This window comes from Dermochelys coriacea, chromosome 1, assembly GCF_009764565.3.
Source record: "Dermochelys coriacea isolate rDerCor1 chromosome 1, rDerCor1.pri.v4, whole genome shotgun sequence".
NCBI lineage: Eukaryota > Metazoa > Chordata > Testudines > Dermochelyidae > Dermochelys > Dermochelys coriacea.
The window spans coordinates 24978963-25000196 of NC_050068.2; the positions used below are offsets into that span (position 1 = coordinate 24978963).

The following is a 21234-nucleotide window of genomic DNA, read 5'->3' on the forward strand; positions in this document are numbered from 1 at the left end:
ATTGGCATGTATAGATTACTGGAAAGTAATCCTCATTGATTACTTTTCTGATCAGTTATGGATGGGTTCTTAAACTGGAATCTCCCTTTTTCTTATGATTATATCGAGGAGATACAGTTAAGGGCAATAAGATACCTGCAGTATATCTTCTTGAATTACAGCGAGACTGGAACTAGGTCATTGCATACAGAGCATAGGAAGTTATGGACAATTGCTGTTTTTTGACGTTGTAGTGCTCTGAATAGTGAGGAAGATGTTAATTTGAGTGGAATTGTCTCGGACTCTGTCTTGTATTGACCAATCTTACTGTTAGGTAGACAAATTAAGAAATTAATGCTGTAGAAATGGATGAGCTAGATGGATAGTGCAAATGAGGCTAGGGTTAGCTAGCCCAGCTAGCTAGAAATATCAGTTATGCTTTTAAGAATCAATTTTGGGAAAAATCAGGTAATTATGGGACTACGAGCATGACTTCAGCAATTAAGATGTAGTACAAGAAAAACGAATAGCCCATGTGTAACAAATAAGATATTTTGAGAAAGTTAGAGGAAAAAGGAGTTGCCAGGGAAGCTAAGGGTATTATTTCTAGGACCTTTAACAAAAGTTCTTTGGTATAGTAACCTACTAAAATGATTTATCTAACAAAATCAACTAGTATGGCAAAAAGGTGAGTTTCAGAGCCAGTTCAGGTAATTCAGAAGTAGGGTATTTGTGAGACAAAACAGTTTGTGATGGAGGAAAGAGATTAGTAGATTGCTGCAAGAATCAGCATTTGGGCTGGATTGTCACATGTATATGTCACTAATCTGGAAGAAGAAATGTTCAGTAAGGAGACAAAATTTACTGACAGCAAAATTCAAAAAATGATATTCTTAAACAATACAAGAGTCCAAAAGAGCACGGCAGATAAGTTGCCTTCAGAACTGAATGTACAGGTAATGAGTCTATGACCTTACCTGTGGAAAAGAGAAAAAAAGAAAAAAGAAAAACTGCCAAGAGCCATAAGTGACAAAACACTAAAGTAGGAGGAAAGATATGGTGATAGGATAGCTAAGACTTCTAACATAATAGCAGCAAAAAGACAGTTCTCTGATAGAATAAGTGTTTGGGTAGGAGTTTTGAGCAGATTGTTCTAGCATTTACCTATATGTTTTGGAAGTAATATTTGAAATAATATATCGAATTTTGTCTATATTCTTACATAAAGGGCATTGCGGATGTGGAAATGATGCACCAAGAGGAAACTTGAATTCTACAAGCTGCAAAGGTCATGGAGAAAGATGAGATTACTGAAGATGTTGGAATTCTGGGGTGTATATACACAACAAAGCTGTGTCAGCTGCTAAAAGTAGAGGACACCAAAGCTCAGTGAAAGAATGGCTGGGTCAATGAACACAGTGGAATTTCTTTAAACTAAGGTGGTTATATGGAGTAAGCTACTCGGGCAGTGATGAGAGCAACTAAACGTTTTCCTAAACAGAACCTCAGTAGCTTTTCAAGAACAGAAATACTGTGTGATGGTACAAGTGCTTACCCCCCCAAAGTGCAAATCAGTTTCAGATTGGCTTCCTGCTTTTAAAATTGCCCGTGGTCCTAGAAAATAACAGTGTGTGTAGGATAAAAATAATGGGAAATAAATATTTGTTTTTAAATTACTTTCAGTAATGCAGCTGTAACTCAGCCCATGAATAGGCTGATTTCTCAGCCTTAAATAAATTTCAGACAACTAGTTCCCTGAACTATGGTGGAAGGTTGTAAAATTTCTACTGATGCACATTTCAGCGCCACTTGGAAGTTGTGTGAAAACGAAAATGTCTTTGTGTCGTTTGTTGCTGGTTGTGAGATTTAATTGATGCTCAAAATTAAAGGTTGTTTTTTTTTCCTTCCAAACAACTCACAAAGGTGGCTAACGTGCATGAAGTATCACACGGTACATGCAAAGGCTCTGTAGCACGATGCTAAGAGGAGACTGTTCATACATGGCAGATAAAATTGTCCTTTCTTTAAAGGTAGCTTGTTAGCTTTTTTTCAAGCTGTATCATGTCTAAGCTATCAGTGCGTCAGTGGCATTGACAGTTTTCACAGTAATAAACTGTCCAGTGGTGTTGGAATTTACATTCTATGTGGTGATATAAGAGGTACATTTATACAGTACTCTCCAACTTCATTACAACACTGTTTCCTTGGATACTGAGCATTTAGCATATCATTACAAGACAATCATTAAAGATGCTTGGTTATTCTAATGGTTTTAATAAAGGTTTCTACATTAGTTCATGAGTGATTGTTATCCTCTTACGAGAGGGAAATTATTTTGTCAGCTAATTTGTGAGGCTCACTTTGAGCCAAGAGCAGGTTATGTTTCATAATATGTGCAAACCTTGCATGTTGTTAGTGGAGTTATATTGTTGAATGCGGTTTAAATAGGAATTGAAGTGCCACTATTCATTTCAGCTTCAAATTCATGCTGTTTTGTTTGCAAAAACTCTAACAGCAGTGAAGAGAAGCTGTTTAAATCCTGGGTGACAAGTAAAATCTGCCATGTTTTTAAAATGACTGATGCAAAGTGTAGTTTTATACTTAATGTGTCTTTTTTAAATAGTATTACATATATTTTATGGTACCTTGGTAGTTTTGGTTAAGTTTCTTGTAACTACTGTTTTTTGTAATAGAGAAGCCTTTCTCCCTCTGTCTATACCGTGCGAGTATCACAGTAAGTCAGCATTTTCCAACTTGGGTGCCTAAGCTAAGGTGATGAAATCTGTAGTCATCCCAAGGATGTATCTATACTGAGAGTTAGTGTGCGGCAAGCTGGGTTGTAAATTGATAACAGTCTAGCCTGCTGCACACACATCAGCCCAGTTGGACCCTGCTACTGTGCACTAAACAGTTCTGTAGTATGCTATGATTACTGTTGTTTCATTGTGGCCAGAATGTGTAGTATCTGCTGTATGTGTGTCTGGATTTTTGATAGCACTATAGCTTTGCAATACATACTACACACATCAATTATGTTTACTGGAAATGGTACTTGATAAATATTGAGAACGCATTTTGGGAGGGCGGGGGCGGAAATATATTTACATGTCAAACAAAATCAATGTTTAACTATTCTTTTGAGACCACTAAGGCCTTATGAATATCCTAGAGCAACAAGGATTTAGACATTTAAATATAGAGCTCTTCAAATCCACAGATATGTGCATTTGGAGATGTGGATGCGGATATCCGTTGACCATTTTTGCGGTTCGCGGCTCAGATGTCGATATACATTTGGTATCTAGAGCCCTGGAAATCTGCAGATATCTGTGGATCATTTTTGCGGATTGTAGATTGGATGTGGATACAAATTTTGTATCCGGGCAGGGCTCTACTTAATTTACTTCAGGTGACAAATACCGTATACTTCTGAAGTATTACTGCAGTTGGACTCAGATGAAATGCACTGTACATATAAATATATATTTTAAGGTGGCCACTTACCTAAAGGGATTAATTAAATGGGAGCCAGCTCCACTTAGCATTAAAAAGGCTCCTTTCATTCCCTATAAATACTTTCTCTTTAAAAGCAGTAAATCACAGTTCATTTAATAAAATATAGTCATCGTCCAAGAGACGCACAAAATACAGAAGAAAATACAATAGCATTTGGACATAAATTCCTGGGGCAGGTGTAAGACAGTGTTTTTGCAGTACATTCTGCTTTATTGACATTCTCTTCAAATGCCAAAAGCTGTTCAGAACCTCTCTTTATAAAGGATGTATAGACATATATTATGCTTACAACATTTTTTTTCCTATCCATAAGAGTTAGCATCACAATTGAGCCAGGATTCTTTTCAGTGTGGATTTATAATATTGCAAAATTTGTGTTACTGTGCTTAACGTTGCTACTTTCGTAACCCTACTTTTTGTTCTTTGCTCGTGCCTTAAAAGAACCAAGGAGGCTGATATTGCACCCTTAACTCAGGCTAAGTACCTGTTAACTTTATGGAGCACTTTGCCTGAGTAAGGACTGCAGGATCAGTGGGTGGAGAAATAGTACAAGTGACAACCATTGTACAGCAGTTTGTCTATAAAGGTGAACTGTGTTTTAACATGTGAAACATCACTTTCAGCCGGGTTTTCTGCTACGAGTATAGACAGGAGGAACAAAACACTGTTATCTACACTGGGGTATCTGAGTACAAGAAAACAGGTTAGTAGTTTTTTCCCCATCTTTTATCAAGGAAACTGGTGGACAAACCCTTGGCTGTTGCTGAGAAGCACGTGGCCCGGGCTTTCCACAGAGGTTGTGTAAAAGTAGCAATTTGCCTTTATCTTGAGCCCCTGTGCACCAGTACGGTCCCCTTGGTGTAGAGCAGAGCAGATGAAAGGCTGCTCTGTCTTCCAGCAGCTGCTAGTGGCACCAGAAAAGGAGCCACATAAGGGCTTCCTTTCTCTGGCTATGTCCTCAATGTTAGCAGCTGGAAAGGGTTGGTATAGGAGTTTCCACATCACTTGAGAATCCCTCTTGAACTGGGATGATGCAGCCTATGAAACCAAGCAGGTGCTCCAGAGGATCTGTCTCAATATACATATTCTGCTGAAGAGAGCTCCTGGTCAGAGTCTGAGACAGGGCTGTAACACCGCCATTATATGGCAGTACAGTGTATCAGCACCTCTTACTCTACCCATCATATTCTCCAGAATCTAAGCTTTCATTTAATAATAAAAAAAAAAGTAAGTCTCTTGCCCTTATCGCTACTGAGAGAGCCTCAAAAGCACAAAGTCAATGCAGTGACTGCTGCCTGCATTTACAGTACCTGGGACAACAGCTCTGAGAGGTTGTCCCATTTGGTTCTGTGGGTTCTAACTCAGAAGTCCAGTGTACTGTACTGAGCAACGATAATACTTTCACTGCTTGTCAAACCATGTAAAAAAGGAGAAGGGGGATCCTATTATGAAAGATCTTCAAACTGTACTGTGAGTGACAGATGATTTTGGCACCATGGGGGAGTGGGCTTCCAAGAATACTGCCGCTTCTCCCATCCCTCAGTCAACAAGGAGCCTCTTGGAATTCAAGAAGCCTACCAGGGTCACTTGGGCCTCACTGCAGGAAATCCAAGGGCAGAAGAGATCATGCGTGTATTTGGACTGCATTAAGGAGCTGATCCCAGAGACCATGTGTACACATCTGCAAAATCTTCTGAGAGTAGCGTCTTGTGTGGGTGGGGCTTCCTTTGTGGGTGGAGCTTTGCAGAGAACTACCGCCTTCCTCCCTTTCGCCCCAGTTTGACCTTTGGTCACAGATAATCACTGACTCTAGGAAAGCCCTTGGAAAGTGGTAGGGTATTGAGGCGATAAGCCCATTTACAATGCAGAAGTAGTATTGGAATTTGCCGCTAGTTTTTTCACAGGTATAATGGGGTCAGATTTTTTTCTTTTTACATTGTTCGCCATTATATGGGCAACAGTTCCCATGGAGCAGTGTCTGAGATACTGCTGTAGCTTCCTTGTACTCTGAGTACAGGGAACTAATAATGCAGTTTCTCAAATACCATGCTGTGGATAAATGTTGTGTCAAATAGCAGCCACTGTAAAAAATGGGAGGAGGGGGCAGAATAATGGCATGACTCTTTCTTTTGAAATTGTGACACCTGTAGTATGTTAGCACTATTGTGTTGTGAAACATTTCTGAACTGAAATTTGCTGACATTATAATGTGTTGTAGAGAGGCACATGACCTGGCAGATTGAGCATATTGCTGGGAGACCTGGATATCTTGATTTCTAATCTTGTCTCAGCCACTGATTTGTTGTGTGCCCTTGGGCAAAGCCAATTGTCTTGGTTTCCTAACCTGTAAAATGGGAAAACAAATATTTTCCTTTCCTGCAGAGGTGTCTGAGGATTAGTGAATTAATGGACAACTTCTTCAAAAGCACCTAAATCCCACTTTCAAAATTGTCACTGGCTCTGGGTTTCAGAAAGTTAATGGGATGTAGGTGCTTCTGAAAACTTTGCGCAGTGTTTGTAATACTTTCAGGAAGTAGATAACAGGATGTTTTTGAATAGTCCTGGTGTTCCAGCAGAGTTAATTTGAAGCTTTCCATACCTGCTCTAATGTTTAGCATATTTAACTAGAACACAAAGCTCCTTGCAAGGAGAAAGGATGTGTGTTGCTTAATTTCTGCAGCCAGTGCAACTCAGTCATGCTGTTCTCTGCTTTTTCTTCATGCAGTACTCCTGTTTGATGTTCTCTTTAATTTTTCCCATCCATGTGCGGAATGAATTTTGTTATGTGCACCAATATAGAGGTGATGTGTGGCTTGGGTGGGGCTGAGGGGTTTGGAGTGTGGCTGGGGCAGAGGGTTGGATGAGGAGGTTGAGGGCTCTGACTGGGGGTGCGGGCTCTGGGGTGGGGCTGTGGATGGGAGGAGAGGCGTCTCTCCTTGCCACACTGCATCCCTGGGGCTGGGGGAGTGACCGCAGCCCCGAATGCCCCAAGCTCCCCCATCACACCCCCCACCTCTCACTGCTGCCCCCACCTCACCCCGCTGCCATCTTCCAGGTCCACCTGTGGCCATGCCTCTGAGTGCAGTGTGCATGCCTGTGAGGCTCTGCTAATTAAATGCGTGGCCCTTAGTGGCCCCTACACAGGTGCGCACGTTAAAGGGAACATAACTCCTCTTGATAGCTGAGCTGAAGGGAGGATATTGCTCCGTTAACGAGGAATAAAAGAAAAATCGTACTATTTTAACATATGAAACTGGCCCATAAACGAAATTATACTATTTTAGGGGATTTTCTTTAATGTCAAGTAATTTATTTTTTCCAAGGTAGTTATCTAAGGTATATATTAAGAGGTATCTTATTTTATATCACAGACAATGGTCATCATAAAGTACTGAGCTGTTTTCAGCAGATACTACATTGTAGTGTCCGGCATACTTTCTTGAGAGAAATAACTGCAGGATCTCAGTAACACTGGTTCGTTGACTCCTAAACGATAACCCCTTTACCATTTTTCCTGGAAAGAGAATGTCTTTACCTCCAGTTGAAATCATGATGTCTTTGTTACTAATTTTATGCTTTTAGGTTTTGTTCCTGATCTCACTCTTTATCCTGGAAACGTTAATTAACATAGGATTTATATTGGAAATATTGATTTTTTTTTCAAACAAACTAATAAATGCCTGTTTGCTTAAAAAACCCACAACCAAACAATAAACCCATTTTAAAATACAAAGCGCCATTCCTTTGAATTTTTACTCAGGAGATGAACTTGGAGAGAGAGAGAGAGAGAGAGAGAGAGAGAGTGTGTGTGTGTGTGTGTGTGTGTGTGTGTGTGTGTGTGTGTGTGTGTGAAAACATGACAGGTACTAAAACCAAGGGCCTCCACAGCTTGAGTGAAAGGAACCTTCTCCATTAGCTTGAAGGCAATAGCAGATTAATAAACATGCATACATAGTCTTGGCCCAGAGGGGGATGACAAAGAGACATACCCTCTTAGTGTGGATGGCATGGAAGTTCCTGCACTCAGAAGAGCTGCAGAATCGAGCGCTTGCCTTTGTTGTTGGGTGTCAGACTACTGATGAAGTGTGGAAACAGTGAATTGTGGCTTGGTTAGCTCAGTGAGGGCAGGACTGACAAAGATCAATCAAGATTCCATTGTATATCAAAAATAGTATGTTAAAATATTCCATTCACAGTAACTGGATTTGCTCACCTTAGGTGGCTTAAGACAAAGGTTCTCAAACTTTTTTTTGCTGTGCCTCCTTTCAGATATTCATGTCTAATGTGCCTAATTGATTTAGGAGCCTACATCTCATTTTCAAAAGTGGTTTAGGCATTTAGGAGCCTATAATCTCATTGAAAGTCAGTGAGATTTAGGGTACGAAGTGCCTGGTTACTTTTGAAAATTGGCCTCAGGCTTCCAGATCAGTTAGGTGTTTGAAATTTCACCCAAAGTGTTTGAAGGCCCCAAATAAGATGGGGCCCCAAGTGTACTAGGCTCTGTACAGACAATCTCTGCTCCAAAGGACTTAAGATCAGTTTTGGGAAAGCACTTAAGCATGCAGTTAGCTTTAAGTGCATGCTTAAGTCCATCCCTATTCTGGAAAGCACTAAAACATAAGTTATAGATAAAATAAATATTAGTTTCCCCATTTATTTTACAGAGGGGAAAGTAAGAGATAGAGATTGAGATTTGTCCAAGCTCTGACAAAAAGTCTGTGGCAGTCAGTGACTGACTCCTGATCTCTTGTGTCCCAGTTCAGTGCCTGAACCACAAGACCATCCTTTTACCTCATGTGTAGTTCTCCAGTAAAATGTCCAGTACTTTTCTGTTCTTGTCTCAACCCCACCTGCACACCCTCGCACCCACTTCACTTCACCGAAGCCACATGGACTCCCTTTCCTGTGTCTTTTTGGTCTTCTGTCTTTGGGTCTTCTTCCTGACTCCTTACTTCTGGAGTACAGCCTCCCTGACCCTATCAACTGTGCCTCCACCCTGTGCTCTGTTTCTCTAGCAGTAATGGTTATTCCAGTACCCCACCATCTGGGTTAGTGAAAATCATTATTAAACATGGTGGAACTACAAGATGCTTCTCATTCACATTGCATTATATTGACTCCCTCCCCTTTCCTAGCTGTTTATATTGGCTTATCTACAGCCCAGTCCTCTAGGCTTGCATTTCGATTTATGTACGAGAGTAATCCAGTTGAAATCCCATGAATGCTGAGAGGGGTAAAGTTAAGCATGAGCATAACAGAACTTTGAGAACTGCCGTAGAATAAGACCTTGTTTCCTTGTGCTCCACCGGCTGTCGCTCTGTATTCACCTGTTATTCCTTGTTTGAAACTTAGATTGTAAACTTTTCTTTTACTTTTGTGTTTGCACAGCTCCTAGCACAATGGTCCATGACTGGGGGATCATGGGTGCTACCACAATTAAAATGATAATAATAGGAGACTATACCTCTATATCAGGGGTGGGCAAACTTTTTGGCCTCAGGGCCACATCTGGGTATGGAAATCGTATGGCGGGCCGTGAATGCTCACAAAATTTGGAGTTGGGGCGTGGGAGGGGGTGAGGGCTCAGGCTGGGGGTATGGGCTCTGGGGTGGGGCTGAGGATGAGGGTTGGGGGTGCAGGAGGGTGCTCCGGGCTGGGACCAAGGGGTTCAGAGGATAGGAGGGGGATTGGGGTGGTGCAGGGGGTTGGAGCACAGGAGGAGGTCAGGGTACAGGATTTGGGGGTTGCTTACCTCAAGCAGCTCCCAGAAGCAGTGGCATGTCCCTACTCCACCTCCTACTTGGAGGCACAGCCAGGCGGCTCTGCGTGCTGCCCTGTCCGCAGGTGCCATCCCGTCCTCAGGTGCCACCCCTGCAGCTTCCACTGGCTGTGGTTCCCAGCCAATGGGAGCTGCGGGGGTGGCACTTGAGGTGGGGACAGCATGTGGAGCCTCCTGCCTGCCCCATGAATAGGAGCAGGAGCGGGAACATGCTGCTGCTTCCAGGAGCTGTGCGGAGCAGGGCAAGCTCCAGATCCTGCTCCCCAGCGGGATGTCAAGGGGAATTAAAACATCTGGAGGGCTGCCCTTGGGCTGTAGTTTGCCCACCCCTGTTCTATGTATCTGTAAAGCACCTAGTTTGTTGTGGACTGTACAGTTAATTTAATAATAATGGGTTAATTGTGGAAATACTAAAAGGGATGCATTCTTTCAAATTTCCTATAGCCATACCTTGTATAGGATGAAGTTTCAATACAAAACTCAAAAGTATCGTAATCAAAATAGATATACTGATTAAAGCTTTTTAAAAACAAATAATTAAAATACTGGCCTTTGAATGGTAGCACTATGAAATAACTTGATGAATTGAAACTGCTCGTAGCTTCCCCATTTCAAAATAGTTGACAGAGATTAAAAAGTAGGTGCCAGGGTTGGGGCAGGGGAATTGGGCACCTACAGGGCACGAAAACTGTTTATCATTCTTTGTTTCCAGCCAAATGGACCACCAAGGAACAAGCTAAAATCCCTTTGTAAGATTGCTCTCGGCAATTCTCTTTCTGACACAGCTCACATGGCAGCAAATTATTCCTTTTTCTTTTTCTCCTTTCCCCAAGCCGTGTGTGTGTGTGTGTGTGTGTGTGTGTGTGTGTGTGTGTGTGTGTGTGTGTGTGTGTGTGTGTGTGTGTGTGATTTGAAAGGCCCTACCACCGCACCAGCATCTTAAGAAGACAACAAATGACTGAAATCAAGTTCACAGGTTTGAAGTATTTGATGATTAACTGGTGTATGGAAATATCCCTGCCCGCACCTGGTATTAAATAAAGCAAGCTATTCATAACACATTCCTGGGTGGTTGAATCTTCATTTCTTTGGGCTGTCTTGAATTACACTTCCTTCATGCTGAGTGGGCTTTTCTCCTGGAAGGTTACATTCAGGTGGCTGAAAGATTTGCTGCTATGACGGAGGTTAGAATTTACTGTTGCAAAGGGATTACTCTCTGGGAAAAGTCATTCTCTCGTCAGTAGCATATCTACTATCAATCTCTTTCTCTCTTTGCTGTGTTTTGGGGTCAAATATTAGTTTTCTAATGTCTTGTGGTGCAACGTGAATTCCAGTTTTCAATCTTTATTTCTTTTTCTAGCCAGTGTCACCATTGCTTCGTGCTAGTCTGTTTTGAGCTATTGTTGGGGGTCATGAAAGGAACACGTATGTTACTTCTCATTGCCAGACACCTTTAATGTTCTGATTTTTCACATTGCATCATATTGCATTTGACAAAATGCAGATTATCAGGCTTGTGTAAGTAAGTAAATGCTGTAAAGAATCCGTGGCAACCTACAGCTCGACTTTCTCAATCATTTACTATGGTTGTTTGGTGGTAGGAATAGAATTCTGGTTCTTCTGCTCCCAAATCACTCTACTCCTGTTGGTGCTAAAAATGAGATTTGAGCATAGACATACGGTTAAGCAGTTTCCTTTCAGTTAAGGGCAGTGGTATAAATACACACTAGTGAGTTCATTACAATATAGCCAACAGATCATGACAGGAATCTTTTGTTATTGCCTGTTATGCCCTTTATTTTGGTGAAATGCACATATGTGGTTCCCAGTTTTGCCAGAAGCAAGGTGTCCTCCCTGTACCAATGTGGAGCCCCACTGAAATCAGAAGGGCTCCCTGCGAGAGCAGGGATCTGCCTGAGTGAAACCGCAGGATTGTGGGGCCTTGGTGACATTGTTCAAACAGTTACCTAACCTCATCATCCTGAGTAGTCTAAGTGACAGGAACGAGTTATCAGTAAGATTTAGGGTGCTTCTGTCTAACAAAATCTTGAGTTGCTGCTCATACTTCAGATATGTCACGTGGCTACAAGTTCTTTAGACTTCAGCATGGATCAGGAATTAGAATTCTACTGCCTCCAACATGCTGTCATTAGAATCTGTAGGGGAGTAAAGCCCAATTCTTACGTGCACTCATCAGTTGTTAAATTATTGATTTAGAGAGCATGGTCTCAGAATATAAAATGGCACCATTAGAATGCTAATGTGAAGCTTAAACACACATGCTGGAAAGAAAAATTTTACAGCTGTCTAGTGTTATAGGCCACTCTCTCAGCAGATCACTGTTCAAGTCCTAGTTCTTCAGAGTCCAGGGCTCTGAGGAAAACGAACAAACTTGGTGCAGGCAAAGCTGGACAAAAACTGTTTATTTTTATCCCAGAATTGTACCCGTGTCCTCTAGGAACGGGGGACAAGTTTCTTCTCTCAGTGGTGGGAGCTCATTCTGAGGATAAGTGGTGGGTGGGGTTTATCCTATCCTTGAGGTGTATGTGGAATTCGAGGCACAGATCAGTTTCTCTTTCCTTTCAACATGCTGCTTTCCCTTCAGTCTCATGGCAGTTCTGAGGGAATTCTCAACTGTGGTGGCAGCTGTCCTCCAATCTGACAAATTCCATAAATGACCTTACCCAGCCAGCTGGCTGGTAAAAATGCCATCTCAGCCCAAGACAATGTGGTCTTTGTCTCCCTCTAGTGGTTGGTCTGCCAAAGAGGAAATGAGCCTACTACAGCTGTCTGATAAAGAAGCTAATCTGATGGAGGCACTTTTTATTTGCTTAAAGGGTCTCAAAGAACGGTCTGCCCCTTGACTGGCACTTGTTAAGGATAGTCAGAGTTGATGCAAGAAGCATGTATATCACTTCCCTCAAATAGTAAAATTAATTCTATAGTGGTAGGGTGATGATCTTCTGGTTCAAAAGCGTCTGCCACAGCAGACAAAATCATCCCGGAGGTCACTGAGCACTCAGTTCATACCTCCCCATTGCACTAACTGTGTGGATGATGGTGCTGCTTTAGAGGCATCATTCAAGTGCATGGTAACACTAGCCAAGTCTCTCTCTCTCTCTCTCTCTCTCTCCTTCTCCTCTCTCCCCCCCCCCATCTGATCTAGACTAGTGCTAGTTGCAGCCCAGATTGTTGGAACCAAGAGGAAAAAAGGAAACTTCACTCTGACCTTGCGCTATTGTATTCCTATGAAGGGCTCCAGCAATCTAGGAAGGCTGCATAGCGTTTGGATTATCATTATCAACAACTCTTCCTTCCCCCTTTCTGTCCTATGTTCTGACATTTCCTTTATTACAGTTTCAAGCAGCTTTGAACTGTTTCCTTTTCTATTAAAATAAGAGCAATGAGGAGCTTATAGTAATTGTCTTTTAAAAGGGGCTTTTAGGATTTTCACTCCTAGCTATGAAAGTAATTGGCAACAAACACTCTCAGGATGCCTGAAAAACAATCCATTTTTTAATGTTAACTTTCCATTTTGTGTTCATTATGGGCGCACACCAAGCCATTTGAAGTCAGTAGAAAGATTTTCATTGATTTAAATAGCTTTTGGGTCAGGCTCTATATACAGGGAGTCATTCTTCTTTTTTGTAAACTTACTAATGAATTAGCTAAATCTTTTTTTAAAAGAAGAAAGTATCAAGTGGAAACAATATTGAAAATATCCTTGAACAATAACTCTCAATATGTTTCAGCAATATATATTATTCTGTTTTTATGTTTTGTAAACTTCTTGTAGAAATTCATAATATGGAGTGTAATGGTAGTAAAATAAGTGAATATACTTGAAATATGTTGGTATTCAGCTTGGGATAAAGTTTAAAAACAGATTTGTAAAAGAAATCTGCTGCTTGTTTTCAGGGGTGCTGGAACAATTTATATAGTGGAGCTACTGAGAGGCATTGAACCAACCTGTAAACCCTGTACATGATGGAAACCACTTCAAGCCAGAGGGTGCTACACACCCCAAGTTCCAACACCTATGCTTGTTTTTTGAGAAAACAAGACAAATCAAGAAGGAAACCAACTGCTGTACACACACACTCTTGTAATTCCCTAGTAGCTGTATCTAAGAAAGTTTGTGTTAGTTGGTCTATGTAGTGAATAAGAATGCATTTAAGCTGTGGGTGGACAGGATGTTCAAACCTGGGGCAGAGATCTTGAAGACCCCTGCCTCATTCATAGATTCCAAAGCTAGAAGGCCAAAGAACTTCCCCAGAATAGTTCCTAGAGCAGATCTTTTAGAAAAACATCCAATCTTGATTTTACAGGTTGTCAGCAATGTTGAATCCACCACAACCCTTGGTAAATTGTTCCAGGAGTTAATAACCCACACTGTTAAAAATGTATACCTTATTTCCAGTTTGAATTTGTCTAGCTTCAGTATCCAGCCAGTGGATCATACTATACTTTTCTCTGCTAGATTAAAAAGCCCATTATTAAATATTTCCTCCCAGCGTAGGTACTTATAGACTAATCAAGTCCCCCCCATAAGCTTCTCTTCGTTAAACTAAATAGATTGACCTCCTTGAGTCTATCACTATAAGGCAGGTTTTCTAATCCTTTAATCGCTCTCGTGGCTTTTCTCTGAAACTTCTCCAATTTTTCAACATCCTTCTTGAAGTGTGGAAATCAGAACGGGACACAGTGTTCCAGAAGCAGTTGTACCAGTGCCAAATACAGAGGTACAGTAACCTCTGTGCTCCTACTTGAGATTCTCCTGTTGCCCGTTTGTCCACAGCATTCCACTGGACACTCTTGTTATCCACTACGACCCCCAAATCTTTTTCAGAGTCATGGCTTCCCAGGACAGTCCCCCATCTTGTAAGCGAGGCCTACATATTCTTTTTTTCCTAAATGCTTATATTAACATTTAGCTATATTGAAAAACATATTGTTTGCTTGTGCTCAGCTTACCATGTGATCCAGATCGCTCTGTATCAGTGACCTGTCCTCTTCATTACTTACCTCTCCCCTAATTTTTGTAGTGATGATTTTGTTTTCTTTCAGGTCATTGATAAAAATGTTTAATAGTGTATGGCCAAGAAATGATCCCTGTGGGACCCCACTAGAAAGCCACCTGCTCAGTGATGATTCCGTGTTTACAGCAACATTTTGAGATCTATCAGTTAGCCAGCTTTTAATCACTTAATGTGTGCCATGTCAATTTATATCATTCTAGTTTTTAATCAAATTGTCAGTTATATCATGACTATTACCTTTTATCAACCAAACTTTAATCTCATCACAAAAAGATATCAAGTTATTCTGACAGGATAAATTTTTCATAAAACCCATATTGATTGGCACTGGTTATATTACCATCCTTTAATTCTTTATTAATTGAGTTCTGTATCAGCCTCTCCAGTGTCTGGCTGGGGATCAGTGTCAGATGGACCACATATAATTACCCAGATCATCCCATTTACCCGTTTAAAATATTGGCATAATATTAGCTTTCTTCCAATCTTCTGGAATTTCTCCAGCGCTCTATGTTACTTGGACCTGCTGAATTAAAAATGTCTAACTTTAACTTTAGCAGCTGCTCTTTGCCATCCTCCTGAGATACCAGTGTAATGGAAAGCACATTATCATATTATATAACTATATCATCTGTTTCCCCTATGTGTTTTCCCCTGCCCTCCCCACAGGGATATAGAACAGGGATATTTATTGAATACTTCTACCCTGTTCTGCATTTTCATTGATAATTATAGCATTTCCACCTAGTAGTGGACCAATACCATAATTAGGACTCTTTTTTTGTTCCTAATATGCTTAATAAGAAGGCTGTTTTGTCCTTACTCTGCTGGCTATAAATTTCTCCTTGTGTCCCTTTTGCTTTCCTGATCAATTTTCTACAATTCTTAGCTTTTTGATTTATATTCATTACTATCAACTTAAATTTTCTTTCATTTGTTATGTTTAAATATATTTAATTTTTTATAATTGCCTTCACCTCTGCTCTAAACCAGGTAATTTCTTTAACCAATACTGTCTTTGTCCTCAATTGCAGCTTGTTGGGCATCTAGTTAAGGGTTCTTAAACAATTCCCAATTATCATTCGTATTTTTCTGTTTAAATTCTTCCTCACAACTGATTTGACCCATAATTGTTTTCAACTTTGTGAAATTGGCCTTTTTAAAACACCAAGTGTATAAATCACTGGTCTGGACTTCATTGTGTTTGCACATTATAAATGGGATCAAGTAATGATCACTTGTACCTAAACTACTGTTAATTTTAGTTCTGTGATCAGTTCCTCTTTATCGGTCAAGAGGAAGTCTAATACAGAATTCCCTTGTGTTGGATGCAACACTTTTAGTTAGGAAATTGTGATCTATAACATTTAGAAATTCCAAAGATGTTCCCCAGGAATATGAAGTTTGGACAGTGTGCAGTTAATGAGACAGTGGTCAGTTGTTCGGCTGCGTGTGTGTGTTCTCTCTGCATGCTGTATTGACTCTGGCCAGATAGCCGGTACAGCAGTACCGGTACAGCGGTACGACTGAACTTCCCAATAAATCCACAAGACTCGGTTTTCTGAGAAGGAACTTGGTCAGGTTTATTGCCGATGAAGCAAGGTGCTAATGCCTCGGCTCAATGTTACAGATACACCAACACATGTATGCTCGTGACAATGGACCAGCTCAGTGAATGGCGGGACTTCCCATTCTCCCCTTGGCCAGACAAAGACACTCTCTCTGAGATACATCTTTATACAGAGATACAAACAAACTACGTTTTACCCCTGACGTATCTAGGTGCCATCCCCTGACGTATTTGGGTGCCACCCATTACCTTAGACGTGTTGGTTCGATCAAAACATCTCTATACATTATGCTGTCATCCTGAACTTATCTTTAGGAGGGGTCAGTGTGTTCCTGTTATCTTTGGGGAATGTATTTGGTATCGAGGTGTTTTGGTACTACCTTTCTGGAATGTGTTTGCTTATATATCTTTATGCCTAGCACGACTTAGGAACTTGTTTCTGCAATATCAGCCCTGTTCTTGCCAGATTCTGTGAGCAGGGCCTGCCTCTTGCTCACAACTTAACTTTGTTTTATATTAGCAAGTTATGACCGTTACTTTAGCTCAGGCCTCATACCAGGCCTCTGATACAAGAGCTTATGTCTCGGGCTCTCTGCCTACTACAATTGGCAACTATTGAATAGTGAGGATAAAAATGTATAAAAAATTATATTACATGCACACAGACTGAAGCAGAGAAGGCACATGAAAAAAAACAAAGTATGTGTTTGTGTAATTGCAGATTGTACTGCAGTATATGTGCATGAGGGGGCAGAGTTACTGTCTTTCAAAGAACCTTAACTTTGACATTTCCTGATTTGAAAACTTTGCTTTGCAACCTCTTTCTCATACTCTTTGTATGGGTGTGTGTATGTACTTAAGCAATCTTAATTTATTCTTAATTATTTTGTATAGGAATCTATAACTACAGTAATGAACTGGTCAGTGTTTATGTGTACCATTGTTCGTTCCTTGTACTATTTTACCATTCTAGTTTGCGCAAAACTTGATCCTTGCCCACCATATTATTACACATAAAGCACTAGCTCCCTTGAATAGCATCCGTTCCCACCTCAAATACTGGGGCAAAAAGATGGGCTTTGTAGCACGCCTTGGAAGTTAATAAGTCTGGACTCTGGTGGACTAGCAGTGATTATGATCTGTAGTCTCTGTGTGTCATTCATCCTGTCTTGTATTATCCTGTTTGGGGTTTTATGAGTGTTTTTCTTTTTGTTTGATTACCATTGTGTGTGTGTGTATGCTTGGGATTGGTGATTTCCTATTTCTTATAATCCAGTAACACAGTCCTGTATGTTGATATAATGGCATGTCCTCCCACAAGTGTAATATATCACAGTATCACTATTAGACTAACAGTCTCTACTTCAGTTCTACCACGTTTACTCGGCAGTGACCGCCACCAATGAATGTATTATTTTTAATAATGCAGTTACTGAACACTTTTTTTTAAATGACATTTTTCAGTGCTGATTTCTCCCCTCCCCATTATTAATTATGATTAATTATTCTTTTCTCTTCTTTTGCCTTAGGATGAAAGAATGATGTGATGGAGGTGACTATGGGCTGCTGGTCAGGCACAAGACCCCCATTGTCTTGCCTCACCCTCCTGCTTGTCAAGCTTTTAGCCTGCGTTTGCCAGGGGCTTCAAGGGACAATACCTCTCAGCTTTCACTTTACGCATTCCATTTACAATGCTACAGTGTATGAGAACTCTGCAGCCAGGACCTATGTCAACAGTCCAAGTAGAATGGGCATTACATTGGCAGATCTTTCATGGGATATCAAATACAGGATAGTGTCTGGTGATGAAGAAGGCTTTTTCAAAGCAGAGGAAGTTATAATTGCTGACTTCTGCTTTCTCAGAATAAGAACTAAAGGTGGGAATTCTGCTATATTAAACAGAGAAATCCAAGATAACTATTTATTGATAGTAAAAGGATCCGTCAGAGGAGAGGACTTAGAAGGATGGACAAAAGTGAATATCCAGGTTTTGGATATGAATGATCTAAGACCTTTGTTTTCACCAACCACTTACTCTGTAACAGTAGCAGAAAGCACTCCTTTAAGGACTAGTATTGCGCAGGTGACAGCAACAGATGCAGATATTGGGTCCAATGGCGAATTCTATTACTACTTCAAAAACAAAGTTGATCTCTTTTCAGTTCACCCAACTAGCGGCGTTATCTCTTTAAGTGGCCGGTTAAACTACGATGAAAAAAACAGATATGACCTTGAAGTTCTGGCTGTGGACCGTGGGATGAAACTTTATGGAAATAATGGAGTAAGCAGCACTGCCAAGCTTTATGTTCATATTGAACGTATAAACGAACACGCCCCAGCCATAAGTGTGGTAACCCACATACCCTTTCCATTAGACAAGGAGCCTACATATGCTGTTATTAATATTGATGACCTAGATGAAGGAGCTAATGGGGAGATTGAATCTGTTTCCATTGTAGCTGGAGACCCCTTAGAACAGTTCTTTCTGGCTAAGGAGGGGAAATGGATTAATGAATACAAAATCAAAGAGAGAAAACCCATTGACTGGGACAACTTCCCCTATGGTTACAATCTTACTCTTCAAGCAAAGGACAAAGGGTCTCCTCAGAAGTTTTCTGCAGTCAAATTGGTCCACATCGCTAGTCCCAAGAGAGAGAGTGTCCCAGTAAAGTTTGAAAAGGAAGTTTATGATGTGTCAATCAGTGAATTTTCCCCTCCTGGAGTGGTGGTAGTTATAGTTAAGTTGGTGCCTGAACCACAGGGTGTGGAATATATAATATCTCCTAATCAGGATGCTGAATATTTTAAGATTAATCCCAGGACAGGTCTTATTATCACCGCTCGCCCTTTAAAAATCATTGAGAAGGAACTCTATGAGTTAGAAGTAGTAAACAAAGGTGGCGATTTAAAAGCACAAGTTATTGTCAGGTTAGAAGACGCCAATGATCATACTCCAGAGTTCACACAGCCTTCGTACAGCTCCTTTGTCAATGAAAGTGTTCCTGTAGGAACCAATGTTTTGTCAGTTTCAGCATTTGACAAGGACAGGGGAGAAAATGGATATATAACATATAGTATTGCCAGTCTGAATTCACTGCCCTTTACTATAAATCAGTTTACTGGTGTTATTAGCACCTCTGAAGAACTGGATTTTGAGTCTTCTCCAGAGAGCTACAGGTTCATTGTCAGAGCCTCTGATTGGGGTTCGCCCTACCGTCATGAAAATGAGGTTAATGTCACTGTATACATAGGCAATGTCAACGATAACAAGCCGTTGTTTGAGAAAGTGGCTTGTCAGGGAATGATTTCATCTGACTTTCCCATTGGTGGTCACATCACTGCTGTATCTGCAATAGATATAGATGAGCTAGAACTAGTGAAATACAAAATAATCTCTGGAAATGATCTTGGGATTTTTTATTTAAATCCTGACTCTGGCGTGCTGCAACTTAAAAAGTCTCTTGTTAATTCTGGTATAAAGAACAGCAATTTCGGCCTTAGGATCACAGCTACGGATGGAGAGAATTTTGCTGATGCCATGTTCATTAACATTTCAGTAGTACATGGGAAAGTGTCTTCAAAGACCTTTAGCTGTAGAGAGACTAGAGTTGCTCAGAAGCTGGCAGAGAAATTGCTCAAGAAGGCAAAAGCAAATGTGAAGCTGAATTTGGAAGATGGCTTCCTTGATTTTTATTCAGTTAACAGACAAGCTCCACACTTTGATAAATCCTTTCCCTCTGATGTAGCGGTTAGAGAGGACTTTACAGTTGGTGCTAGCATCCTGAAAATAAAAGCTTATGATGCGGACTCTGGATTTAATGGGAAGGTGGTCTATACAATTTCTGATGGTAATACAGATAGTTGCTTTAACATTGACATGGAAACAGGGCTTCTTAAAGTTCTTATGCCCATGGACCGAGAGAAAACAGAGCTGTATCTCCTTAACATTACAATTTATGATTTAGGTGATCCCCAGAAATCTACATGGAGACTATTGACTGTAACTGTAGAGGATGCAAATGATAACAGACCTGTTTTTTTACAGGATAGTTACTCAGTTAATATTTTAGAAAGCATAAGTATTGGTACAGAAATGATCCAAGTAGAAGCTAGAGATAAAGATCTAGGATCTAGTGGTGAAGTGACTTACTCAATATTGACAGACACGCAGCAGTTTGCCATCAATAGTTCTACTGGAGTAGTTTATGTGGCTGACCAGCTAGACAGGGAATTGAAAGCAAACTATACACTCAAGATAGAGGCCAGGGACAAAGCTGAGATTGGCTATCAGCAATTTTCTGTTGTTCCTCTGAAGGTTTTTTTGGATGATGTGAATGATTGTTCTCCAGCTTTCATACCATCTAGCTACAGTGTGAAGGTCCTTGAAGATCTGCCAGTTGGCACTGTAATAGCTTGGCTAGAAACTCACGACACAGATCTTGGTTTGGGAGGTCAAGTGCGTTACTCTTTGGTGAACGATTACAATGGACGATTTGAAATAGACAAAACTAGCGGCACCATTCGCTTGAACAAAGAACTCGATTACGAGAAACAGCAGTTCTATAATCTGACTGTGCGTGCAAAAGACAAAGGACGTCCAGTTTCCCTCTCTTCCGTTTCTTTTGTAGAGGTTGAAGTGGTGGATGTTAATGAAAATCTCTACGCTCCTTATTTTCCTGACTTTGCAGTCATTGGAACTGTAAAGGAAAACTCCCGCACTGGAACAAGTGTGTTGCAAGTGACAGCTCAGGATGAAGACTCTGGAAGAGATGGGGAGATTCAGTATTCCATCAGGGATGGCAGTGGCCTTGGAAGATTTAGCATAGATGAAGAAACCGGTAAGTTTAGAATATTACTTAATTTATTTTTTTTACTTTAACCTTCATAGAAGTTTTTACAAAAGTAAAGCGGGGATAATTATTTCACTTCATAATGTAACATAAGTTCTTCATAATAGGCAAGATAAAGTTATAAATATAAATGTTTCAGGCATAGATCTAACGAGTTTATTACTTGGATACTTCCGTCTTGCAGTGGGTGTGGAATAATACATGTTACTTTGCAGTCGCCATACAGTTCCACTGAAAAGCAATAGTGGCTATACGGGGATTCCATTACAGCTACCATATTATCTGCTGATAACTATAAATTACTCAGGTCACTTCTGCAGACTGTCACTGCACTCTTGACCTTGACTAAAGGCTGAACCCAGTAAAGTAAATGAGGAGTGTGAAATAGGTTTGGGGAATCAAAGAATTCCTGTTTCTGTGTTTGCAAAAAGAAAAGGAGTACTTGTGGCACCTTAGAGACTAACAAATTTATTTGAGCATATTACTCATAATGCTGGCATG

At 40.6% G+C, this 21234-nt stretch overlaps 1 protein-coding gene across 9 annotated transcripts in view; it reads left to right on the forward strand.

Moving 5' to 3' along the window:
* Positions 1–21234, forward strand: part of FAT3 (FAT atypical cadherin 3) — a 576249-nt gene that overhangs the window by 90193 nt on the left and 464822 nt on the right. For all 9 annotated transcript variants that reach the window (XM_038409118.2, XM_043504135.1, XM_043504136.1 and 6 more), the window contains exon 2: positions 17413–20721. In XM_038409118.2, the coding sequence (XP_038265046.1) occupies positions 17430–20721 (3292 nt within the window). In that variant the 5' untranslated portion in view covers positions 17413–17429. The remainder of the gene's footprint in view (positions 1–17412; positions 20722–21234) is intronic.